The sequence below is a fragment of the Poecile atricapillus genome, chromosome 3 (genome assembly GCF_030490865.1).
Source record: "Poecile atricapillus isolate bPoeAtr1 chromosome 3, bPoeAtr1.hap1, whole genome shotgun sequence".
NCBI lineage: Eukaryota > Metazoa > Chordata > Aves > Passeriformes > Paridae > Poecile > Poecile atricapillus.
Window position 1 is genome coordinate 66,599,813 of NC_081251.1, and position 23,202 is coordinate 66,623,014.

Here is a 23,202-nt window from a genome sequence, read left to right on the forward strand (position 1 = left end):
ATGCTGTCTTTTCTTGCCTTGTTTTGCCAAACAGCTCCTCTTTTCACCTACTTCCATCTACACCGCATGCACTATCTTTGTGTGACATGGAAATGCACATTCTCCAAAAGCCACCTGAAGATCATCTTACTGAAGCCACTAATTTAAAGCATTGCAAAGAAATCAGTATGTGCAAAAAAATTTTATAGTTTCAGGAGCAACTTATGATTGTTTGACAGATGTTACCATATATTTTAACTGCTACTTTCTTTCCCACTGGGGTCATCCCTTCTGCTATTCACATCTTTACTTGTGTTACCTGCCTCTGCACACACATGCCATCCAGACAACCACTTAACATTTCCCTTTTGGGGTCGTTGCCATTGTTCTCAGGCACATAATAGTTCTGTTTAGGTATTTACATGATAAACATTACAGCATGGAGACACTACCACACAACTCCATCCTCTTGTTACTGGCACAGACACCTGGGATTGTGCATTTCATTTGGAGACTGTGTTAGCAAAGATTTTTTATTTTTTTTCCCCAGCACCTGTAGTGAGCACACATGGTACAACATTGTCCTAAGGTCAGGAAACTTGTCTTATGTTGGTTTCTAACAACCTGTCTGTTTCAGAGAGGCTGTGGCTGCCCCATCCCTGGACGTGCTCTAGGCATGGTTGGATGGGGCTTCAGCAGTCTGCTCTAGCGGGAGGTGTCCTTGCCCATGGCAGGGGAGCTGGGACTGGATGATCTGTAAGGCTCCTTCCAACCCAAACCATTCCATGATTCTGTGATTGCCTAGGGTAATTTTTAAAACAACCAGACAACAACAAAAATATTTTATTAGATCAATTTAGCAACGGGAGGGAACTAAATTTAGCTGTAGGAGTTTGATGGGAATCCTGCAGATGAGGGGGTGATTTCTTCCCTGCTCATCTGAGCCTTTTCCTTAGAGCAGCCATCGCTGCGTCACTGCCGCCGCCTGGGAACGGGCCCATTTGCCCGGGCGGGCTCGGCACGGCACGGCCCGCACTGCCGGCCCTGTTTGCCCGGGCGGGCTCGGCTCGGCACGGCCCGGCCCGCACTGCCAGCCCTGTTTGCCCGGGCGGGCTCGGCTCGGCACGGCCCGGCCCGCACTGCCAGCCCTGTTTGCCCGGGCGGGCTCGGCACGGCCCGGCCCGGCCCGCACGCATCCTCAGGCCGCAGTGCAGGGCCTGCGAGGGCGGGGAGGTGGCCGGGGCGCAGCACCCTGCGCCTATGGCTGCCCAAGCTGGCTCCTGGGAATGGAGACTGGGAACGAGCACGGGCACCCTATCGCCACGCATCCTGATAAGGCCCTCCGTCCCACGGACCTCTCTGCAATAAAACACTCTTTGCCGGACGGTGGGGAGAAAACCCGGGTGCTTTCAGAAACTTCACCGGGAGGAAACTTACGCCGCCACCACGACTAGAAGCAAAGTACCAAAGAATGGTACCGACAGAAAGCTGACACTTCCCCAACCCCAGCCCTCTTCTGAGGATCAGCCCCCGCCACGGCCACCCCGCGCTGCCCTGCCGCTCCCAGCCCAGCCCGGCCCGGCCGAAGCAGCTGCGGGGAAACGCCCGCCCTGGCCTTGGCCCTGGCCCGTTCCCAGCCGGTGTCCCGGAGCCGCGGGGCGGGGCAGGCCGGTCCCTCCCCCGGGCCTCCCGCCGCCCTCTCCCGGGTCGCTATAAGCCCGCGGAGTTTCCGTGTCCTGTGACTGCAGTCAGGTGGTGGCTGAGGTTCCCCGCTCCCTCCCACCCTCTGTCCCGCTTCGTTTTCCCCCGCCCGGCGAGGGCCGGCCCAGCGGGGAGCCGGCTGGGAAAGTTGCTGGCTGGGAAAGTTTAGAAGCGGGAGAGCCGCGGCCCCGGCAGCCCGGCCTCTCCCCGCACCCCACGGGAGGGATGGCCGGCGGGGAAGGAGCGGGCAGCGGAGTGCCGGAGTGCCGGGAGCACCTCTTCAAGGTGCTGGTGATCGGGGAGCTGGGCGTGGGCAAAACCAGCATTATCAAGCGCTACGTGCACCAGCTCTTCTCCCAGCACTACCGGGCCACCATCGGCGTGGATTTTGCGCTCAAAGTCATCAACTGGGACAGCAAGACCCTGGTGCGGCTGCAGCTCTGGGATATCGCAGGTACGGGACGGGCGGGCTGCTCCCTGCAGCGTGAGCCCCGAGGGCGCTATGAACCCACCAGGCTGTCGGGGACCCGGCTCACGGCCGCTTTGGAGGAAAGCGTGTTTTGGCTGGGAAATCTCTCTTCTTAATTTTCGTCTTACCCCTGTTTTAGGCAACCTCTCGTTCTTGCCTTCGAGGTGTGAGTAAAGGGAGGTCTTGATGTGGGAGTGAAGTTCTTTCACTTTTTACAGGCTTTCCCCTCTGCCGTTAGCAGACTTCGTGGGCCTCTTGGCTTGGCCCAGGGTTTTGTAGCAGTCCTTGAACAGCTGCTTTACTCTTACTGCTGGATCCAGGGCTCCCGGAGTGTTCCTGCTCATACTGCTCCTCCTGACCTGCTTGTCTGAGTGGTGGTGGCGTTGGTTATGGCTGCTGCTGAAATTAATTCAGGGTTATGGCTTTGTAATGCATTAATGCACCATGCTTTACAGGTTAGAGGTAACTCCAACAGCAAAAATTGGCCTCAAAAGAAGAATGCTTAAACTTTGCTTGCCACCATGTCACCTGGCTAATGTAAAAGTAGCTTTTATCCCTGCTGCATCGAGTGAGGGAATGGAACTTCTGTAATGCTTAGTTCTATATTCAAATCACAAATTTGTGTATTAGAAACATACTTTGAGGACATGGAAGCAGAAAAGTCCTGCCCACTTGTCCAAACCATGCATTATTCCTTTCCTATATATGATTCAAACCTGTTCTTCAGCATCTCTGTTTCCAAGATTCCAACTGGATATCTAGCGCGATTAACTTTGCTTATGCTGTGATGTTAAATGCCACAGAACAATCTCTCTTTTGCTGTGGTCTCATAAGAAGGCTGTCCCTCAGCTCCATAATCACCTTGGTTGGTATTGCATTTCTAGTTTTGTGTGCAACCCAGGTATTAGCTTGCAGCTCTCCTCATCCCTGTCTACCACCCTCAGAATATCTCCTTGGGTGTGAAAAAGCAGACTTTATTTCGAATGCTGGTGTTTAAACTTGCACTACTGGAAGATACAAGGGAAAAAACCCAGTAGTTACTGTTTCCATGAACTTTATGCTTATCAGTGGAAGCTGAGAAATGAGGAAGTGTGACATGTGGCTGCTGTAACCCTGTGACAGACCAGCTGTACTTCAGCTTCTGGTCTTTTTGCTCTAAAACTCTTCAACTATGACTCCTCAAACCAAAAAGCCTTCTTACTGCAATATGCTGAAGTACACCATGGATCTTTCTGTTGCTGGCCTGCAGGGCAAATGAAAATATTTTGTAATTGCTGTTTTGAAGAGCAAGTAAAATGTTGGCAAGCTTTCTCTTCTGATGTGTTCCTTTTTGTGAATCAGCTTTAACTTTCTGTGAGTCAATTAACAGTATCAGTACAAACTGCTGCAATCATCTGGGTATATTTAGCGAGCCTGGGGTTCCAAAGATTGAAGAGGGGAGGCTGTTAGCATCCTGGGGTTTGGCAGGCTGCCATACTTGTGTTTGACTTCTCAGCCCTTCATTGCTCAGACTTGGGTAGTCTGTATGCTTTGCCAAAGCAATCTGTTTCAACAGGATAAGCAGAAACTTAGCTTAACTTGTCACAAAGTTTGGACAGAACTATTTACAGCTTGGGAAGTTCTGTCAATACATCCATACATTAATGTCATGATCCAGAAGACAGTATGTTTCATTCTTGGTTATTACCCTTGGTGTATTTTTGACACTGCTAGGTGAAGACTAAGTTAAAAGCTGCTGATTAATCCCTGGAGGCTTGTGGCAAATTGGTTGAAGAATTAAATTGATTGAAAAATTTAAATTTTTCCTGTCACTGAAATATTTTTCCTATTTTATAAGATTTTTGTATGAAACTCCTGACTAGTCTTTCCCTAGCAGAAATTAAAAAGGAAGAAAAAACTGTTCTGCAGTTTGCACTCCAAACTCTTAGTCTAATCTGCTAGTTTAGGGTATTCTGTTTCCAAAAGGGCTGGGGGGGATCTTGCCCAATGAAAAAACCCAAGGCAAGGATGAGAAGTAATCCTGGTGATTTTTGGGTTAGCTTAGCCTGTGTGGCAACAATAGTTTGGACTCCTATAGTACTTCACATCTGAGAGTTAATTAGTAAAACAGAGATTAATTTAGTGTCCATAAGGGTATTTGATAGTCTTAAGGTGCTGAAGTCCTCAATCTGGGAGTGTGTTCTGGAGCTGTTTATGTAAACAGGAATGTTTCTAAATACTTGAGGATGTTAACAGATTTATATTGAAGCTATTAGTTAAAGAACCAGGTTGAAGACGGCTTCTATAATCATAGACTATATTCTCTAAAGATCTTTATTGAAGTGTAGCACAGTGTCTGAGCATGTGATAGTCATTCCTTTTTAACTCATCAGCCCAGCTGTCTTCTGGCTTTCAACAGCTCGTAGATAATTTTGCCTGCTGGTGTGTGCAGACAAACAGCTTTAGATCTCTTGATGAGATCTGAATCTTATGGTAAGTAATGTTACATGTGACTTCCCTGCAAGCAATATGGTGCTGGCATTCTGAATTGATTTTGATGCATTTAAAAAGGCTGTTGAATTAAAGTAACCCTTAAGCATAGAAAGGGGTGTTATTTTCACTAGATCAAAGCTTGTACGTAACTGTTCATCATAAGAAGCTTTCCTTAAAGAGCTGGGTGATGCAAACTAAGGTTTTGTGCCTAAGTCAATGATTAGAACTGATGCTATAGTTCATGCTTTTTGCTGAAGTTATGCAAGTTCATAATGCAGATACTATGCTGGCTTCTGATGTGATTGTAGGAAAAGTGATGGATGTAGTGCTGTTTATTGCAATGCTGCAGGTTACTGGATGATTTCAAATTCTCATGCTAGCTGAGGTTGTTTTGGTTTGGGTTTGTTTTTGGTTTTTTTTGTGATTAGATAATTCTGTCAAATAGAGCATGACAGCATTACAGTGCTCATGCTTTTTCTTTTTTCTGCTGAAAATAGCCCTCTTGTAGTACCCCTTGTTGTAAGGTACAAAGTAATGCAAATTCTTGCAACAGCATCAAAAGGGAGGTGATGTAAAACGATGGAGAGAGGAAGATTGCTGTTGTCCTAGACGTTAGTATTTCAGAGATGGTTTAGTGTTTTAATTTTTAGACACAGGTGATATAAAGGTGATGAAAAAGCTTGAGAATAAGATTGAGCAGATACTGTCAAATTATTTTGGTTACAGCATAAAGAAAGAAGCATTCTGAAAAGCTGAACAGATTATAGGTGTGTTCATGCAGGAACTTTAGCTGCCTTTGGGCATTATCGTTGAGTTTTTTGTTTGGTTGGCTTTTGTGTTTTGTTGTTTTGTGGGTTTTTTTGTTTTTTTTTTTAAATTTTGATGCATGAAGTAATGAAAAGTATATCTTTCTGGATAAATTCTGAAAGTGTTAAAACCTTGATCAAAGGGCATAAATGATTGACAAAATAAATAGGATGCAGGGATGAGTCATTGTGGTAAAGAGATGCAAAACAAAGAAATCTTAATGATAGGGGAGTGTTTCTAGAGTCTATTTCAAACAGTAGAGCTTCCTACTTGACAAGAGTGCTGTTTCAGTGAGCACTGCACTGACCACAGCGTGCTCAGGAGACGTATGTAACATATTGAGGAAGCTGTCAGGTGATATTGAAAGAATGCTTAAAGGATTTTCAATATCATAGCTCATCTAGTAAAAGCCAGGAACTGTGTTAGCTGCTGCTTTTGTGCTTGCATTGACTATCACTGTCACTCCCATCAGCCTGTATGAAGTGCAGTTTCCTGGAGGGCAGGAGTGGTAAAGATCATAGATGGTGGCTTCTGTTTGGCTTCTCATGAAGAATGTCACTAGTGGCAATTGGTTGAGAAATTTGATTTTAAAGGCATTTTTTTGAGGAATTCTGAGTTAACTTCGGTGTAATATCATTCTTCTTCCAGGATTTTGTTAGAATTTCTTTGTATAAATACCTACTAAAACTGAAGTAATGCTTTAACTGGCAGAGCATGACTATGAAGCTGGCCAAACAAAAGAGAAATCACTGTACTTTGGTATTGTAAACATGCTGTACAGGCTTTCAAGAGCTGAATGATAAGCAGCATGTAGCATGTAAATTTGTTACTAAAGTCTTGTGTGTCTCCTTGAGAGGAACTGAACTGTAACTTGTTACAGGCATATACATGTCCCCAAGAGGATGGAGAAATCAGATGAAATATTTTGGTTAAATTCTAAGTTGAAGAAGAGCTGCAATAACCTATCTTTTGTATGAAGACAAATGAGTGTTAAGATATGTGAGCTGATGTTAAGAGCAAGTTAACGTTTTATGTAACTCTTAGGCTTATCTATAGGAAGCCATGAGAAGTGGGAGAGAGTACAGGAAACCATGCATATGGTTGACTTTCAAAGGCATTCAGGCAGTTACAGTATGTGAGATAGTTTATTTCCATGTGAAAACTCCAGTTTCAAGCAGCTCTGTATTCCAGTTACTCTGGAATACACTTGTGCCACTGGCGTATCATAGAGGCTGCCAAATTGCTTTTGTGTACTGGGGCATTAGCTTGTTTCTTGAATTATGGACTGATTTTATTTTTTTAAAATTAGGCCTAAAGCAAGTGTTAAGTGATGTTAATGCATCCCTGAAAGTCTATAGGGAACCAGAAAACTTCTGCTATTCTGTACCTATACCTGGCTCTGTGCCAGAGGCATGTAGGCTTCAGTTGCTTTGTGGAGAAGTGTCTCATAAGTATGGAGAATTTGGCAGCAGCAGGCTCAAAGAGTAGTCAAGGTATTCTTGTAACAACTTGTCCTTAGCCACAATGCACATTGAAGGGATTAAAATGGCAACTCTTGCAAAGAAACCATGAAAAAATTGCTTAGCTGTGTGCCTGGTACAAGCGGCACAGACATGGAGGCAAGACAATCCAGGCATAACCTGCCCTCAAATGTGGGGATTTTTTTTTCTCACCACTAGAAATATTTTTAATGAGTGAAGGATGTGCACATAAATAACTGCATTAGAAATGGATGCAGAACTTGGATCTCAGAGCTTTTTCAGAAACTTGTACATTTTCTGAAGTTGTTTCCTAATTTATATGGTGGTGGAGGTTCAAGGAGCAGCCTTCAGGTAAAGATAAGGAGTGTTATCATTTTGTTTACAGCTGAGGCAGGTCAGAAAGCTCCCAGTCGGGGTTGGGGCATCTTCTGTGTGATTGTATGTGATCTGCAGACTCACATCAAAGACTTAATTTCTGACTGCTTCCTGCTCACACATGTTTAAATATATATCTCATGAGAGAAAATTTTCTTAAGGATTGTGCTTACTGGATGTAAGACTAACAGATAAAGTAGAAGGCCTGTTCACATAGATTTTGAACCCAGAGACAAGAAACAGAATTGAAGGTGTACTTTGTTTCCTTCTAGAAACCACCCCTCTGTGGGAAATCTTGTGTGGGTGTCCTTTCTTATGACTTTTCTGGAATAGCTGGATTGGGTTATGAGCTTTCACCTCAGAATGACTTGCTGTGCTTGGAGCTCTACAGCTAAATATCCAAATAAGTGCTGAATGTGTTAAACTTGGGTTTTTGGTGTTTTTCCAGTTTTCAGACATCTCTGAATACAAACAGATTCTGGATGTTTTCTTTTTTGGGAGTCCTCTTTAAATATACTTTTAATGAAATGTGATCAATTGTGGTATGTTGATCTAATGAAGGAATTTACACATCTTATCAGTGGGGTACCAAACTATTAATAATGGCAAAGGTTCTTTTGTTTAGTACTATGTTATGTAGCCACTCAAAGTACTGTATCTGTTATCTTGGACTAAGCTTATAACCATTGTGCTGATTGAACTGTGTAAGCAAATGAGAAATGCTACTGTCTGGATGTTGGTGTTGTAAGGTAGTCTAGTATGGTAATTTTGACTATGCAGGGCAGGACTGTTCAGTTAAAGGGGAGAATTGAGACAGATGTTCTTTGAATGTTTTGGAAATAAACTTAGAATTTCCCCCTTTCAAGGCATTTCAAGGGGAGATGAAAAATGGGGTTAAAAAATGTGATACTAAAAGACCATCAGATCTAGCACAGGCTTAAAATAAAGTTCAGTGTATTTATTTTACAGGTATTTTCAATTTCTGTCAGCAATGGAAATGTGCTTAATGCTTGAGCTTCTATGCACTATGGAATAGATGGTGCTTCAGCCTTGTTTTCAAACAGATGTCACATAGTAGCTGCTCAGAAGTTTTGTGCTTCCTACAAAATCACAATGAAAACTCTTTCCTAGTACTCTGATACAGAGAGTAAGGGATGGCTGGATGGGTATACATCAAATAGACAGGGGAAATCTACCTTAAATGTAAATAATACCTAAATTCTTATGTGCAGTATAATAGACAGGAGGAAAAATAATGTATAGAGCTCAATATAACTAATTTTTTGATTAGTTTATGAAACAAATTAGGATACTTTGCAGAAATAATAAACTTACATGGATTACCCACTTTTCTGAAGGCAAGTATTAAATTCTTGCCCTTCATGTAATACTGACTCAAGTACTCAGAAATTAAGCTGGTTTGACAAGTCAAGCACATTGCCCTTCAGAGACAAACTGGCACAGACAGTATTGAATATACACTTTTCTCTTAATGTGTGGCATTCACATGAATGTAAATCAAGCTTTATCAACTCTCCTTGTATCTTCAGAAGTTGCAGCTTCATAGTCTTGGTGCTTAACCTTATTTACATCTCCACTTTGCCTCTTACCAGTTTGGTTTTCTTTAGGTGCACATTAGGACAGGGTGTTACCAAAGTGCATATCCAGAAGTACAATTTGAGTGGGCAAGTGCTATAAAGGGGTAATTCTCAACTTGTGACATAAAGCAAAGAAAATAATCTTAGCTGGCTGGTTCCAGAAAAGGTATTAGCATGCTGTTAGAAATAAGATTCTTCCCCTAAGTAGTGAGTGAGTCCACTGGATTCAGTCTCACAGCTGTTAGAGATATGAATTCCAGTGGTAACTATTGCTTTGCTTTTGTGGTCTTCTGTAAATGGTTCCCTCCAAATACTTGCTTCAGAGGTTCAGAAGTGTGATATGCCATGTTAGAAAGAAGTGATTTGCAGAAAGGGAATGTCTATTTATATTTTTGCATGAAAATATAGGAATACCTTTTGTGAAATTCCGGCAGATGTTAAAGCTGGCGGTAAGCAGTGACTACAAAGCACAGCATGCTTCTCCAGCTACTGTGGTACAGTGTTCAATATTCAAAGAATTCTTCTGGCTATGGAGACATAAGTAGAGGATAAATAGAGTGAGATTATGCTTTGAGAAATGGCGGGATTTCAGGGCTTTCTAGATCTTGCTTAGAAATAAACATTGCAACTGTCTAGAGAAGGCTGGCAAACTCTCTGTAGCAGTGGCTTCTACATTAGCCAGTAATGAAAATATTCCTTATTGTATGGATTTTAGCAGCTTTTCAAATAATGGGTTGAGAAGTAGCCTCTGTCACTGCAAACAGCTTATGGGAACTTGTTCTTCAAATGCTCCCAGGCTAAGAGTGCTGGGTAGGGCAAAGTGGCAGCAATTTGATACAAAATTGCAATCACACACAATGTGCCATGAAACATTGACCATTTTAGGGATTGACATTTTTTCAGTCTCATAATAAAGTTGTTCTGGAGACAAACTGACTTTAGAATTATTCTCCTGTGTGCTGTGAAATGCTGGAGTGACATGCAGCATCACTGTGGAGTACAGAGTGCAGCTCTGGCTGCAGGGCAGCACACCAAAGGATATGGATCAGAGGGAGTCAGGCAAGGTAGGAAGTACCAATTCATGCTGTTGCTGGCACTAATTAGACTTTGTCAACTCTTTTGAATATTAATGCAGGGGAATTGTTCCATACATGCTGCATGTGATAGCTAGTTAGAAATTGTTTAGCTTGGCTGCACTCTGATTTTCTGGGAATTGAAATCTAGTGCTTAAACAGGGAATTTCTCTCACTTGCTGTTTAGCAGAGATGCAAAAAAAATAGGTGGATTCTTATACAAACATGACTGTCATACTGCTGCATAAATACATGTGAGGTTAGACAAAACCCATTGAACTCTAAGTGCAAGGTGTTGCCTCTCAGCTTCTTAACGACAGAACCGTAAGCTGTTGAAGTCAGTTTGGACAATTAAAGCATCTGATTAGCCCAAGACTATGGCAGCAATGAAAAGTTTCAGTCTTGCTGTAAAATTCCCTGTGTGGGCTGTGCAATTATTTGAGGGAAAATTTGTGGGAGAACATGGCATGCCTTTTCTATCAGGTTGATAGAAGTAATCATAGCTCCTGGTGGAAGTCTGGTGTCTAGCTTCCAGCACTTGCCATCTCTGTGCTCTTGCTGTTTCATGGGTAGCAAACAGGACTTTCCTGTGTTAAAGTATAGTGATAGCAAACAGTGAATGGAAGGACTAGTCATTGATTTTGAAGTTTCATGTAGTTAACAAGTCGTTAGGTTAGAAACTAGTTGTGCTGGGAAATGGAACTTTAAAGCAAACTGCTTCCTAACATTTCAGAATGAAATAGTGACTTCTGTGAACATGTAGAAATTATTTGATTGAAATAATCAAAATATCACTGCATTTGAACTGATATTTGTCAGTCATATCTAAACCACTACAGTCAGTAACTTTTCAATTTCTAGAGTCCCTCATACATAGTGTCTATATGGTATATTGACAGTGTCATGCCTCTGACACTGCATTGTTCAGCAGAATTGCTTCAACAAGCTGCACCCTGCAGCTTTCTAATATAGACATAACCAGAGGATCAAAGGTTGTCACTTACAATGAAGTGCAAGTCAGTTGAACAGGGATTAACTGACTTTTACCCTGAAGACTGTTCTGAAGCATTTGGGAAAGGGTTAGTGATGGGAAGAGGTCCATCCAGTGGTCAGTAACTTACCCATACCACCCTTAGTAAGAAAGGATACTAGCAGTTGTAATTGTCTGTTAGAAACTCCTAAGTACTGCAGTCAGTAAAGCTATTTCTAGTCTCATACAGGAAGACATAATATTCTAGTAATTCTCACTTCTTAGCCTCTGTGTTTGTCACCAGAACCACAAATACCGCTTTATCACAGTGGTGGAAAGTAGAAGTCAAGCTGGATGTTCCTTAGCACTGGTTTCTAACATCTGCTAGAGCTGCTAATGTCATAGAAGCACAGAATGGCTTGGGCTACAAGGAACCTTTAAGATCATCTAGTTCCAGCTCTGCTGCCATGGGACTAGACCATAGGTTGCTCAGAGCCCCATCCAGCCTGGCCTTTGAACATTTCCAGGAATGGGGCATCCACAGCTTCTCTGGGTAACCTGCTCTGGTGCCTCAGCACCATCACAGTGAAACTTGCTCTTAGTTTAAAACCATTTCCCCTTGTCCTGTCAGTGCATGCTCTTGTAAAGAGCTCCTCTCTGTCTTTCTTGTAGGGCTCACTTTAGGTACTGGAAGGCCTCAGGTCACCCTGAAGCCTTTTCTTCTTCAGGCTGAACAATCCCAATTCTCTCAGCCTGCCTTCACAGTATAGGTGCTCCAGCCTGCTGATAATCTTCATTGCCTGCTTCTGGACTCACTCCAACAGGTCCATGTTCTTATGCTGGGGATCCCGGAGTTGAATACCACACTCCAGCTGGGGTCTCACAAAGGCAGAGCAGAGGAGCAGAATCAACCTCCCTTGCCTTGCTGGCCACACTTTGGATGTAGCCCAGGATACAAGTGATTTTTCTGGACTGCAAGTACACATTGCTGGGTCATGTCCAGCCTCTCATCCACCAGCACCTGTAAGTCCTTCTTGGCCCAGCTGCTCTCAATCTGTTCATTCCCCAGCCTGTGTTGGGACCCCAGCCCAGTTGCAGCACCTTGTACTTGGTCTTGTTAAACCACATGAGATTCCCATGGGCCCATTTCCCAAGTTTGTCCAGGTCCCTCTGGATGGCATCCCATGCCATACCTTGGCAGATATGTCAGCTGCACCACTTGACTTGGTGTCATCTGCAAATTTGTCATTAAATAAATGCATAGTTCAGCACCTCCATGGTTTTAACATGTGGCAACTTTACACTTACCACTTAAATGGATAAGACTGAGGAGTGGGGAGCCAACTGGTGTTCACAATCTTGGCGTCTGTCTACTCTCAGTCTATGTCTGCTACCTGGGGGAAAAAACAGGTAGGCACACTTGAACGTGAGCTGTAATATTGATAGTAGTTTGGTTAACCTACTTTTTGCAGAATAACAGATCCAATCTAATCAGGTAGGACAGTTCTGAGACAAGATGTGCTGGTTTGGGGAGATAGCTGTCAGCAGTGGTAACTTGCCAGTAACATGTTTATATATCTCTCTAAAAAGGAACTTAAATCAACTCACACCTCACCCTGGTAATGCTAAAATGTACATTAGATGTCTGGAGAACTGGGAGATTCATCCTCAGGGCAATTCTGGATATTTGCTGTATTGTGGCAAACCTCCAGATGGCATCCAAAGTGTGGTCTTTTCCTGCCTGAGGCTCTTGAAAGGCCTAGGTGAGTTTTTAAAGTGACAGTAGTTCTAACTCAACTAGAGGATTGAACTATGTTCCCAGTCATTTTGGATGGTGATTTAGCTTAAATCTATCACACTGAAGGACAGTAACTTTACTGAGAGATGGAATTGTCACTCTGGTGTTCCTGGGGAAAAAAAAAGCTTTTTCTTATTGTTCAATTGGTCTTTTTTGCCATTTACATTAAATAAAAGCACAAATGTCTCATGGTCCTGGGAATGGATTGAATCAATTTGGTTGTGGAGTTTGGCACTGAAGTTGAAATGCTGGAACTGTGTCTGCACATTGGTCAATGAAGTCAGAGTAGTTGATAACAAGAACCTAAGAGCCAGAGTGTTGGCAGTCAGTCTTCCTGTCCTTCTTGAATTTTGGTATGACTATTAGTGCTCTTGGTAAATAGTTGATCTGAGAATGCTTCTCACAGTGCAGGGAGACTTTGAAAGTATTTCCAGACTAAAAAATGGTTTGTTACAATCAGTCATTATAGCTTACTAAGCATTCCATGATGCCTGTGATCACTGCAGTGTTTAGATAGAAAAGCAGAATGGATGAAATGCACTAGTAGGAAGCTACTTCTATGCATTTTGAGCTAACTAAATTTGCTTCAATAAGTCTGTTGGTCATTTTGTTTACTATTGCAGTTACTGCTGGATAGTTTTTTGCATTGGTTTTATAGGTAAAATGTTTCCTGTGTGGCTTATTCTCTCTTTCTGTTGAGTTTTAACTGCCTTTTCAACTATTCTCATCTTCAGTGTTCTGAAGGACAAAATTGGTGAGAGATCCTTAACTCTATTCATAAACTGGGGGCTTTTTGATATTTTTCAGACTTTTGGCAACTCTATTATTTGGTCCAGGAAAAAAACTGCCTGGTTTCATTGCTGTGGTCTTCTCGTTAATAGCAAACAGCTCGGGAGTAAAACTCTTCAGCTAGTTGTACACTGACTTTTGGGTGACTGCAGTCTAGACTATATAGTTTAAGATTTTTGATGTAGAACTGCCAAACTTGTTAAAATCATATTTTGAGTTCTGGCTACCCATTAAGCTGATTATCCTGATGCTGATATCAAAGATGGCTTGAGCTAACATTGCTTTAATGAAAGAAACTACTTGTTCATCTTTGCAATTGTCAGATAAGTGTTACAACCCTTGGTCATCTATCTCTTCCTCATTAATGACACAGCTTCTGGAGGATTCCAGAACTGTTAATCTCATATGAAAGAGAAAAACTTGGAAGAACTTTGTTCAGATGTCTATCAGTGTTCCAGATGAGATATTAAGGTTTTAAATGCAACCAACACAATTCTCTTTTGAGTTATGTGGCTTCAGATAAGGTAAAGTTTCGATTTTTGCAAGATAGGGGAACTTCTGCTATACTGTTGGTATTGACAGGGGTAACCTTGATTGCAAAAAAGAATAGGTGGGGAAACACCTTCTAGATGGGCCCTTTTACTCTCTTTGAGTTTTTTTTAGTGGATATAAACTGCCTATTAACTCATGAATATAATAAGTAGTCTGGGAGAAGGAAGCCTCACACAGTCATTGTGCATATCTAGCAGTCATTTCTACATTTAAATTGCTTTTTCTAGCCCCAATTCCCATAATGTAAGAGGAGTTACAAGTTGAAATAATGAGTGAAACAACAGGAGTGTAGGGTATCTTTTGCTGAATATATGCAAGAACTGCTACAAAAAGTCACACTGCTATAATAAACAGAGCACTAATGTTTCTCCCTTACACTGGGAAAGACTGCTCCAGAAACTCTTTAAAATGTACTTCAAGGCAAGGTTACAGCAATAACTTACCTTTTGCAGTAAAGGATAAATGTTAGGCCTCTAATGTCAAACCTGGCTATAATTTCTTTCATGTAATTTTTAACTTGTAGCTCACCCACATTACAATATAAACTGGGAAGTAAGAATAGCACCCAAGTTCTAATGCAATTTTAAACTCAACTTTATTCCTGTGGTGCTGCTGTAGGGAACTGTATTATTTCCTAATGCATGTCATTGTGCAAATATTTCACTTAAGGTTTTTGCAATTACTGGAAAATATGGTGACAATGTGTGCTGAGTCATTTCAATATGAAAACTGCGGTTAAAGAATGCAGAACTTTGCATCACATGAAGTCACTTCCAAACCCCCAAATTAAGCTTCTGATCCCTGTGACTGTCCTGTATCTTATCTCCTCATTTACACCTGAACTACTATATAAACAAACTACTACACTACTGAACACAAACTATACTTTAGTGGCACCGTCAGATTTATGCCTAGTCACTGGACCTACCAGAATGATTAATCTTGTGATGTCCTTTGTATACTGCTGTACTAAGCAATTAGTTATCTTCCTGCTCTCTTTTTTTCTAAGATTATACACACTAGAGGTTTTAAGTCTAGTTTAATCTGATCACTTTTAGTCTTTTTCTGCTCTGGGGGTATGATCCACTTTCTGTACTGCTCAACACTATTTTCACATATGGAGAAATGACTGCAGCAAATATCTTGCTGAACAGAAGGGGCATGACAAATGTCTGAAGTGTGCATGGCAGAAGTTGAGACATTTTGTTTTAAGAGTAAAGAGAATGATGTTCAGCCTTGAGAATTCAGAGGATTAGTGTTTTCTAGTTTGATTTTTCTGTATGAGGGTTTGTTTTATGGTTTTTATGCAAGCTGAAAAGTGCTTGCAAAAGCTCTGCCTGAAAGTGCTGTTAAATTTTCAGAAGGCTGTCTAGAATGCTCTGCATCCTATACAAGAAGGTCAGCATGTGCTTTGTCAGTAACGTCAGGATTGTAACGAAAGTCCATTCAGTTTAAACTGAATTCTTTTCCTGCCTAATGCCATATACCTTTTGCCTTCCTGGGCAGGCTATGTTTTATTGCTTCTGTCTTTGTATGAAATACAGTATATCCATCTTCATTAGGGCTCCAGACAGGATGAAAGAGCAGTTGTAAGGTAGTATTCAGGTCAGGTTTATTGTTAGTGGATATGAATTCTAGAGGTGAAAACAGCTCTGTAAACCAAACCCTGGTTTAGGTTACTCTAGAAAAGGGAAGCATTCATATTGGGCTGTATTTGACTTATTAAAAGGCCTTAATCTCTAAGAATACAATGCTGTTGAGCTTGTGTGTATTTAAGGGTAAGAGATAGCAAATCTTCCCAATATAAAGCTTAAATCTAGTAAGTAAAGATAGAAGCTTTCATGCTGATAGGCACATCAGTTTTCTACTTTCACCCAAATTAAAACTGTGGAAGAATATATGTTGATGTTTTTCTAAATCTAAAACTCATTGCAAGAAAGACAAGAGTTGCTGGAAATAAGTGTTAAATGACTGTTTGAGACGGCCAAAGCTCATGGTTTATACTGTGGCTGCTATAGAGTACCAGGCAACATACAGTTCCGTGCTGACTTCCATTCCTAGCAGAACTGCTGTCCTCTTACACTGTGAGAAGTCATTGTACAAGGATAACCTTGGCTGTGTCCTCAGGTTTGGTTCTGATCTATGTTTGTAACTTTCTTTGGAAGCTATATGTAACACTTCACTAATTTCACCTTTGTGTACATCTTAAATGTGCTGTTGTGTGTGTTTCAGCAATGGTTATTGCTATAGGAGACTAGTATGGCTACCTTGCCAACTGTTTTTGTCTTTAAAGTTTTTTTGGATGGGAAAGCAATAGGCAGGAAAGGATTCAGTCGATGGTAATGGCCTTCACTGTGCTCAGTGATTGCAGCCTTGTTTATGTACAGCATGCGCAGCTGAGAAATGGTAATGGCCTGATAACCTTTTTTGCAATTCCTAAAAAACTTAGTTTTCGTAGGTAATGATCATGTTCTGTCTATTCCTTCTGGTAACAATCTAGCAACCCCTTCCTTCAACTAATCAATACAGCTTAATTTTCTTATGTAAATGTACACTGAATGTTTGGAAAAAAGGCCTTAAATAAAGACTGGAAGCCTCCTAGCTTTCCAGCAACTGAATAGGGAGGACTAATGGGACCATTTCCCTTGCTGCTTCATATTCAGTCTCATATAAATAACAGCAAATGGTGTTCAATTCTGGACTATTTCAGGGCTCAATTTAAGATCTCTTTCTGTAGAAGACTGAGTTTAGTACAGGGCATTGTAGACCTTGAGATTACATTGTTTGTTTTGTGGGGCTGTTTTTATGGTGTGAAGGGCTATCTCCCTGCACTGGATACTAGAGTCGGTGCTTTAGTGTAGTCCAAGGTGTTCCCATGCAGTGGGAATTGGTGGTGAAACTGACAGCTAAAAAAATGGGGAAGCTGAGAAGGAGCTCCTCAAAATTTGTGTGGTGCCCTGTGCAGTGACTGGCTTAATGTAACTCAATTTGACTATGTGGAACTCCATTTAAAAAAGCCAACTGAAACTCCCCAAACCAAAATCCCTACATTCTAAGAGTAAAGCCTCTTTAAATGTAAATCACTGATTGAATTTAAATGCACATCACTGACATGCAGAAGTAGTTAAAGCCTTCCTATCTAACTCTTTTCAAATGGTACTTGATTAGTGGAAACAGTGGTCAGTATTATGGTCTGTAGTAAGGCTATTCTAAAAAGCTCTTTTAGGCATAAGAGTCCAGCCTAGGGAGACAATGTGAATTACTTGTGTGCTCTATTTAAGAGAATCGTATTAGCAGTGTGGCTTTTCTGGAGGCATAGTCACAAAGATGCAGGCTTGGTGCCTGACTTGTTGCATGGCCTTAAAGTCCATGGCATGAATGCTGCTTCAAAACTTGAGTTTTGAGTATGGACATAAGAGCTTTCTTCTTGGATCCTGCTTGTTCTTATACAAGATAATCAGCCAGTAGTGAAAAAGATTATGTGTAATCTCCATTCTAAAGAATATGCTGGGTAGTGATGCTGTTTTCTGCAGCATCATAGTTGGGAATGAAGAGACAGAAATAAAGTCAGCTTCTTTATAGTTCTCTGGAACTTTACTGTGGCTGCTGCTTCAGGCCATTCTAATAGGCAACCTTTTCTGAAAATATCTGTAGAGAATGAACTAATCATACTGTGAAGTACTGGCATTAAAATGAAGCAAGTGAACTGGAAAAGCAGACTGCTGAACAGAATTGCTTGTCAACTTCCTTCATCTATTGAATTTCTGTCTCTTTATGAGGAGGTAATACATCCAATTCTCCTTGTATCTGTTTGTCCTTGCTGATCAAAGGTGGACTTGAATGTTTATAAACAGAGGACAACTATGTTTTCAAATACAGCTCTTCTTTTATGTGTTCTTAAACCTCAAATGCACAAAATGATAAAAGCTCAAGTGATGATACACTGGAAAACTAAAACATAGAGCTCAGGGACTGCTTTTCCCCGTGAAGACTTCCAAACAAAGCAGGAAGCTATTTCAGTAGCCCAGAGTTCCCAAACAATGTGCTAGGACTTGATTCTGCTAGACAGACTCAAATGTGAGCACAGTCTGATAGTCTGACCTTTCAAATAGAATAAGTGAGTTGGCATGCTCTAGTCCTACATTTCAGGTATTCTGGCTAAAGTAGTTGTACTTAATAAGAAAAAGGGGTTTTTTTTAGTTTTCTCTGCTTATGGGCAATTGATTTTTTTTTTTTTCTGGAGTTTTATTGTGAATAATTGTACTTTAACTGTTCTTGTTTTAAATCCTGGGATTGCTATAGACCTTCTATAGTTGACAATTAATCCAGAGTAAATCTTAGACTTGAAAAAATGAAGTCAAAGTTAACAGGTTTAGCCAGAACTGTTAAGCTAGCAGCTCCATTTGAACTCATCCCTAAGGAAAAATCTATAATACACTTCTTCAGAAGTATTATTCAGAAGTGACTTCTTCAGAAGATGCTTTGAAGGCTGTTAGGCTTGAAGCTTGCCAAACTCCTTGTTGCTCACCATTCAGCAAAAGGCTGAATTTGCTTAAGTCTTTAGCTGAAGCAACTAGATTTAAGAATAAGCCTTAATATTCTTTGATGAAATAATGGTTTGTGTATAGCTGTGCTGGTAGTTTTTAGGCATTATTTCTCAAAGAACTCAACAAATAACTTCAAGAAAAATTCCAGGTGGTAGTTAGGGCTGCAAACTACTTTAAGCATCTGACTTGTCATGTATAGTATACATAATAGCTGTTAAAATTAACTTACATGAGATAAAGGAGGCAATGTTTTATGCTCTAGGTGACTAGACCCAAATACCAAACTTCTATGATTTAAGCTGTTACAGTAGTCCATTTACACTGAATGCAGTTCATGCTGCAATATAAATATTCTGTGACTGTCCTCTCTTTCAGGCCAGGAGCGCTTTGGAAATATGACCAGAGTATACTACAAAGAGGCAGTTGGTGCTTTTGTGGTCTTTGATGTCACAAGAGGCTCCACTTTCGAGGCTGTTTCAAAATGGAAGCATGATTTGGACAGTAAAGTACTACTTCCCAATGGCAGCCCCATCCCGGCTGTTCTCCTTGCAAACAAGTGTGACCAGAAGAAAGATGGCAGCCAGAATCCCTCTCAAATGGACCAGTTCTGCAGAGAAGGTGGCTTTGTTGGATGGTTTGAAACATCTGCCAAGGTGAGCTTAATAGAAAAATATTTTTAGTCCCTTAAATATTGGCATTAGAAGGATGAATATAATAATATAGGAAACCAAGTTATCAAGTATAGGAAGTGGTAGTCAAATTCAGCAAAATTTGAAGTGATGTGCAGGCTAGCTCATTCCTGAAGAAGATGAGGAATATTTGGTTTAGATTAAAAGTTGTCATAAATTCAGAGCACCTTGAAGCTATCTGAAAACCTTGATTATCTGAGTTTGAGTTTTTTTTAATCTTGCATGCATGAGGATCACTCATTCTTTAGATGTTAATACCACTGAACACTGGTCAAGCACCCCAGAGGATACTCTTAGAAGATTACCCTAAAAGGTAATCTTTTGGTGCAGGTTTCTAAATTGCATTTTCTGTTGTAACTGTTTTATGTAGGAAACAGCAAGATTTGAAGTGAACAAGCTATTTGCTTGCTCATTACTACCTACCCACAGTGTTGCTAAAGCACTTTTCCATTTTATCAGGCAATGTCAAGACTGAACTGGAGAAAAACAAATTGTTCTGTATAGTAATTTAAGTTAAGAAAGACAGCTGCTTTATTCAGCTAACTTTGAGTAATTTTATGTACTGTACAGTTTTAGTCTACAGACTTTTTGTCAGTGCACAGATTAAACTGGCAGCAGCTTAGCTGGGAGTGAAACCCAGTATTTCCTTAAAGCTCAACTGGTTCTTAAAATGAAGGACTCTTTTAAATGGGGACAGTGTGGCTGACAGACCAGATTAGTGGTCTGGTTGATAAATCCTTTCTAAAGTAAGATAAGCTTCAAGGTCCCACTTTTCCCTTGGCTTGCCTACTTCCTATAACTACTGCTGCTGCTGAAGTGTCACACAATGTTATTTAGACACCTCTTAAAAAGCTAAGAGTCTCCAAGAGGACTATAAGAAACAAAGTAACAAGTTCCCCTTCGGTTACTTTAAGAGAAGGCTACACAGTTAAAAGAATTAGTTAAATTAGCTAGCAATTTGTTTGCATTTGAAAAGATATTTCCAAACTCACCCATCTGTTACTAAGAACTCTATTTTTTTTTAAGGCTCTTTATACTCAAAAAGAACACCAAGATTCTGCTTTGGTGAAAGTTTTCCCTGAAGCTTTACCTGCTGTAATACTGTTATGTATAAACTGCATTATGGCTTAAATGCAAGTAACACTGGGAAAAAATGTAATGTGGAATTCTAGTAACAACTTGCATTTTAGGTGGCATTTAAGACAGGACAATGTAAAACAAGGTTCTTGCTGCAGTGAAAAATCTAGACAATAAGTTCTAGCTTGGGTATTGACTTGTTTAGACCTCTGAAGAGTTGTAGTTGAAATAGCAAAAGTTTAGGATGACTGTCTTGTTTTCTAAGCTCACCAAAACAGTTTATGGTTTTAAGTCCTGCCCACTTGGATGTCCTATTAATTTGCTTTTGCCTTTCTGTTGGAACTGATAATTGGATCTAAAGTCCTGTCATCAGTAATATACTGGGCTGGTATTTCCTTCAGAACCAAAGATGAACAATTCCAAACGTAGCAGCCCTGTGATACCAGATGGCCCAGCCAGGTCAAAACTGTGGCCAGAGACTCCTTGGCACTAAGCCAGTTTGGGCCCTCAGAAACTTGGATATTCTGGCAAGGTACATCTCTAAGTATCCTGCACACATGCATTCTTTAGGGTGTACGGGGAACAGGGCTTTTCAAAGTATGCACTGGAATATGTAGGGTGGCTAGATGAGGCGCTTGGAAATAGTTGTGATTTTGAGGCTCATGGAAAAGATCCTCTTACATAAATAAGTGCATCCAAATTCCAGCAGAAACAGAAAAAGTTTGCAAAAGATAGGATGATACTACAGATGATGTAGTTGCCTAGGATATTTCCTGATGCAGAAATGCACTTTGCCATTTGGGAGTCTTCCAAATGCAGGTGATGCTCATTCTCCTGACTGCCTACTAGATTAGAATCAGGATTCAACTTGTAATATGGATGAATAATTTTATATCTGTTCTTTCTGCTAACTTTTTCAGGAAAAAAGTGTTAGCAATGACTTCTTGCATCTAAACAGTTTGTGTTCTGCTGATGAGACTGAAGAATTATTTTCTTTTTGGATAGCTTTTTAATAGGAAAATGTGAACATTAATAGGAATGTGTGACTGTTTCAAAAAGATCACTGACTTCCTTGCTTTCAACATTTTTAGGACAACATCAACATAGACGAAGCTGCTCGATTCTTGGTGGAAAACATCCTTGCCAATTACAAAACCTTTCCTAATGAAGAAAATGATGTGGGGAAACCAAAACTGGACCTAGACCCATTGAAAGCAGAGAGTAAATCACAGTGCTGCTAATGCTACCACTGTTCAGTAAACGTGATGGGATGAGCAGCAGGACTTTGCCTCAAGTCAAAATGCTGCTATGGTGCTGCGGTGTGACAATCCATATGGGGTGTCTGGTACTATCTGAATTGGTGACTCATTTGGGTGTTTACATATTCTTGTTTAGCATGAAACTGAGTATCTTGTGAGTTATCATTCCACTTGCTTGAGTGTCTGCATCTAAGTCTGATTAGTGTCTTCTTACTTGAGAACATAAGGTAGTGTTTACACTCCTGAAAGGAACAAAGACAACTTTCAGTGTCTAGTTTGTTTCTAGGACATATGCTACATTCCAAATAGGACTCACTTTTAGCTGAATAGACTCTTGCACCTTTAAAGTAAATTTTTCCTTTGTCACCATTTATGTCCCACTTGAGCCTTCTCACCAGCACAATTGTCCCTATTTATTATCCCCACCATGAGGAAATGTCTCATTGCTGGTTCTCCTGGATCAAGACATCCCAGAAATCTTGATGGGAGGTATCTTTCCTAGTGTGGTCACTAAGAATGAGTGGAGTAGGTGGCTTCTACAACTGAGTAAAAACAAGATGGTCAAATTCTTGTGTTTAACAAGGGAAAGACATGGTTATAGAGATACTAATAAAAATGCATCTCCAGCAATTTAAGGCTGAATATTTTCAGCTAATACTTTACATATAAAACACATTAATGAATACATTTGTACTGCTGGCACATAGTTATGGTAACCTCACCCCTATGCACATTCAGAAATAAACATCCAGTAACTTTTTCATGCACTAACACTGAGAACTTTACCAAGAATATAAAAAGTAAATATCTTACTGTCCTGCAATGATGAACTTGCTTCCTTTTTCTTCTGTCTAGAGATGGTTCTGAATACCATGAGCAAGGAGAGAGGTCTTGAGGGAAATAGCTTAATTGGTTCATGCTAGTCTGTCAACCTTTCTGCCCCAAGCTCTGTCGTCAGTTTTAGAACTCTTTTGACTGCTTTGAACTAATGAACTGGCTTACCAGTTCATATACTGAGATGCTTATGTTTCTTTATTATAACACTCATGTATTTTTGGCAGCAAATGAAGTTCAGAAGGACTAGAGGTATTTCATGGTTCTTGAATGCATTCTGGAATTCCGACTCTGCTTGGCTCAAAGGCTTTGAAGCTCTTCTTTATTTTAAGGGTTTCTTCTGTCCTGGTACCTCATTGCTACTGACTTCAGAAGTCTTACCTTGCTGGGTTTGATGGTGCTGATGTTTAGGTAAACATCAGAATTTAGGTATGTGCAGGATTTGATATACTTTAATCTGTACCGAGATTTCTTAGGCTGTCTTTTTTTCTAAAGAGTAACATACTTTTTAAGAATTAAATAAATATATTTGGGCATCTTTTATGTGTTGGTGTATGCTTTTGAGAACATGAATCCTCACATATGTTCCACCCTATACTCAAATACTTTCATTGACACTTGAAAACAACTTTATCTTCTAGTATGTGTTAATTAAAAAATTATTTAAAATTACTACAGTAAGGCTTGGCATAAAGTAAAGATGGGTTTAATAAGCTTAGGATCTTACAGTAA

The 23,202-nt window shown here is 40.7% G+C and overlaps 1 protein-coding gene across 1 annotated transcript; it reads left to right on the forward strand.

Moving 5' to 3' along the window:
* The first annotated feature begins 1,708 nt into the window (after nucleotides 1-1,708).
* On the forward strand, nucleotides 1,709-23,006 carry RAB32 (RAB32, member RAS oncogene family). The gene is made up of 3 exons (XM_058836381.1): nucleotides 1,709-2,134; nucleotides 18,987-19,264; nucleotides 21,469-23,006. Exons 1-3 carry the CDS (start codon nucleotides 1,906-1,908, stop codon nucleotides 21,616-21,618), a joined length of 657 nt encoding a protein of 218 aa, XP_058692364.1. The 5' UTR covers nucleotides 1,709-1,905; the 3' UTR covers nucleotides 21,619-23,006.
* Nucleotides 23,007-23,202: the final 196 nt, after the last annotated feature.

What these genes read in the sequence shown, in the direction of transcription:
- RAB32 (XM_058836381.1), top strand. Translation starts at nt 1,906, where the DNA reads ATGGCCGGCGGGGAAGGAGCGGGCAGCGGAGTGCCGGAGTGCCGGGAG. An exon ending in GCAGCTCTGGGATATCGCAG is followed by an intron (nt 2,135 to 18,986) that starts GTACGGGACGGG and finishes CCTCTCTTTCAG; the next exon opens with GCCAGGAGCGCTTTGGAAAT. An exon ending in GGTTTGAAACATCTGCCAAG is followed by an intron (nt 19,265 to 21,468) that starts GTGAGCTTAATA and finishes CAACATTTTTAG; the next exon opens with GACAACATCAACATAGACGA.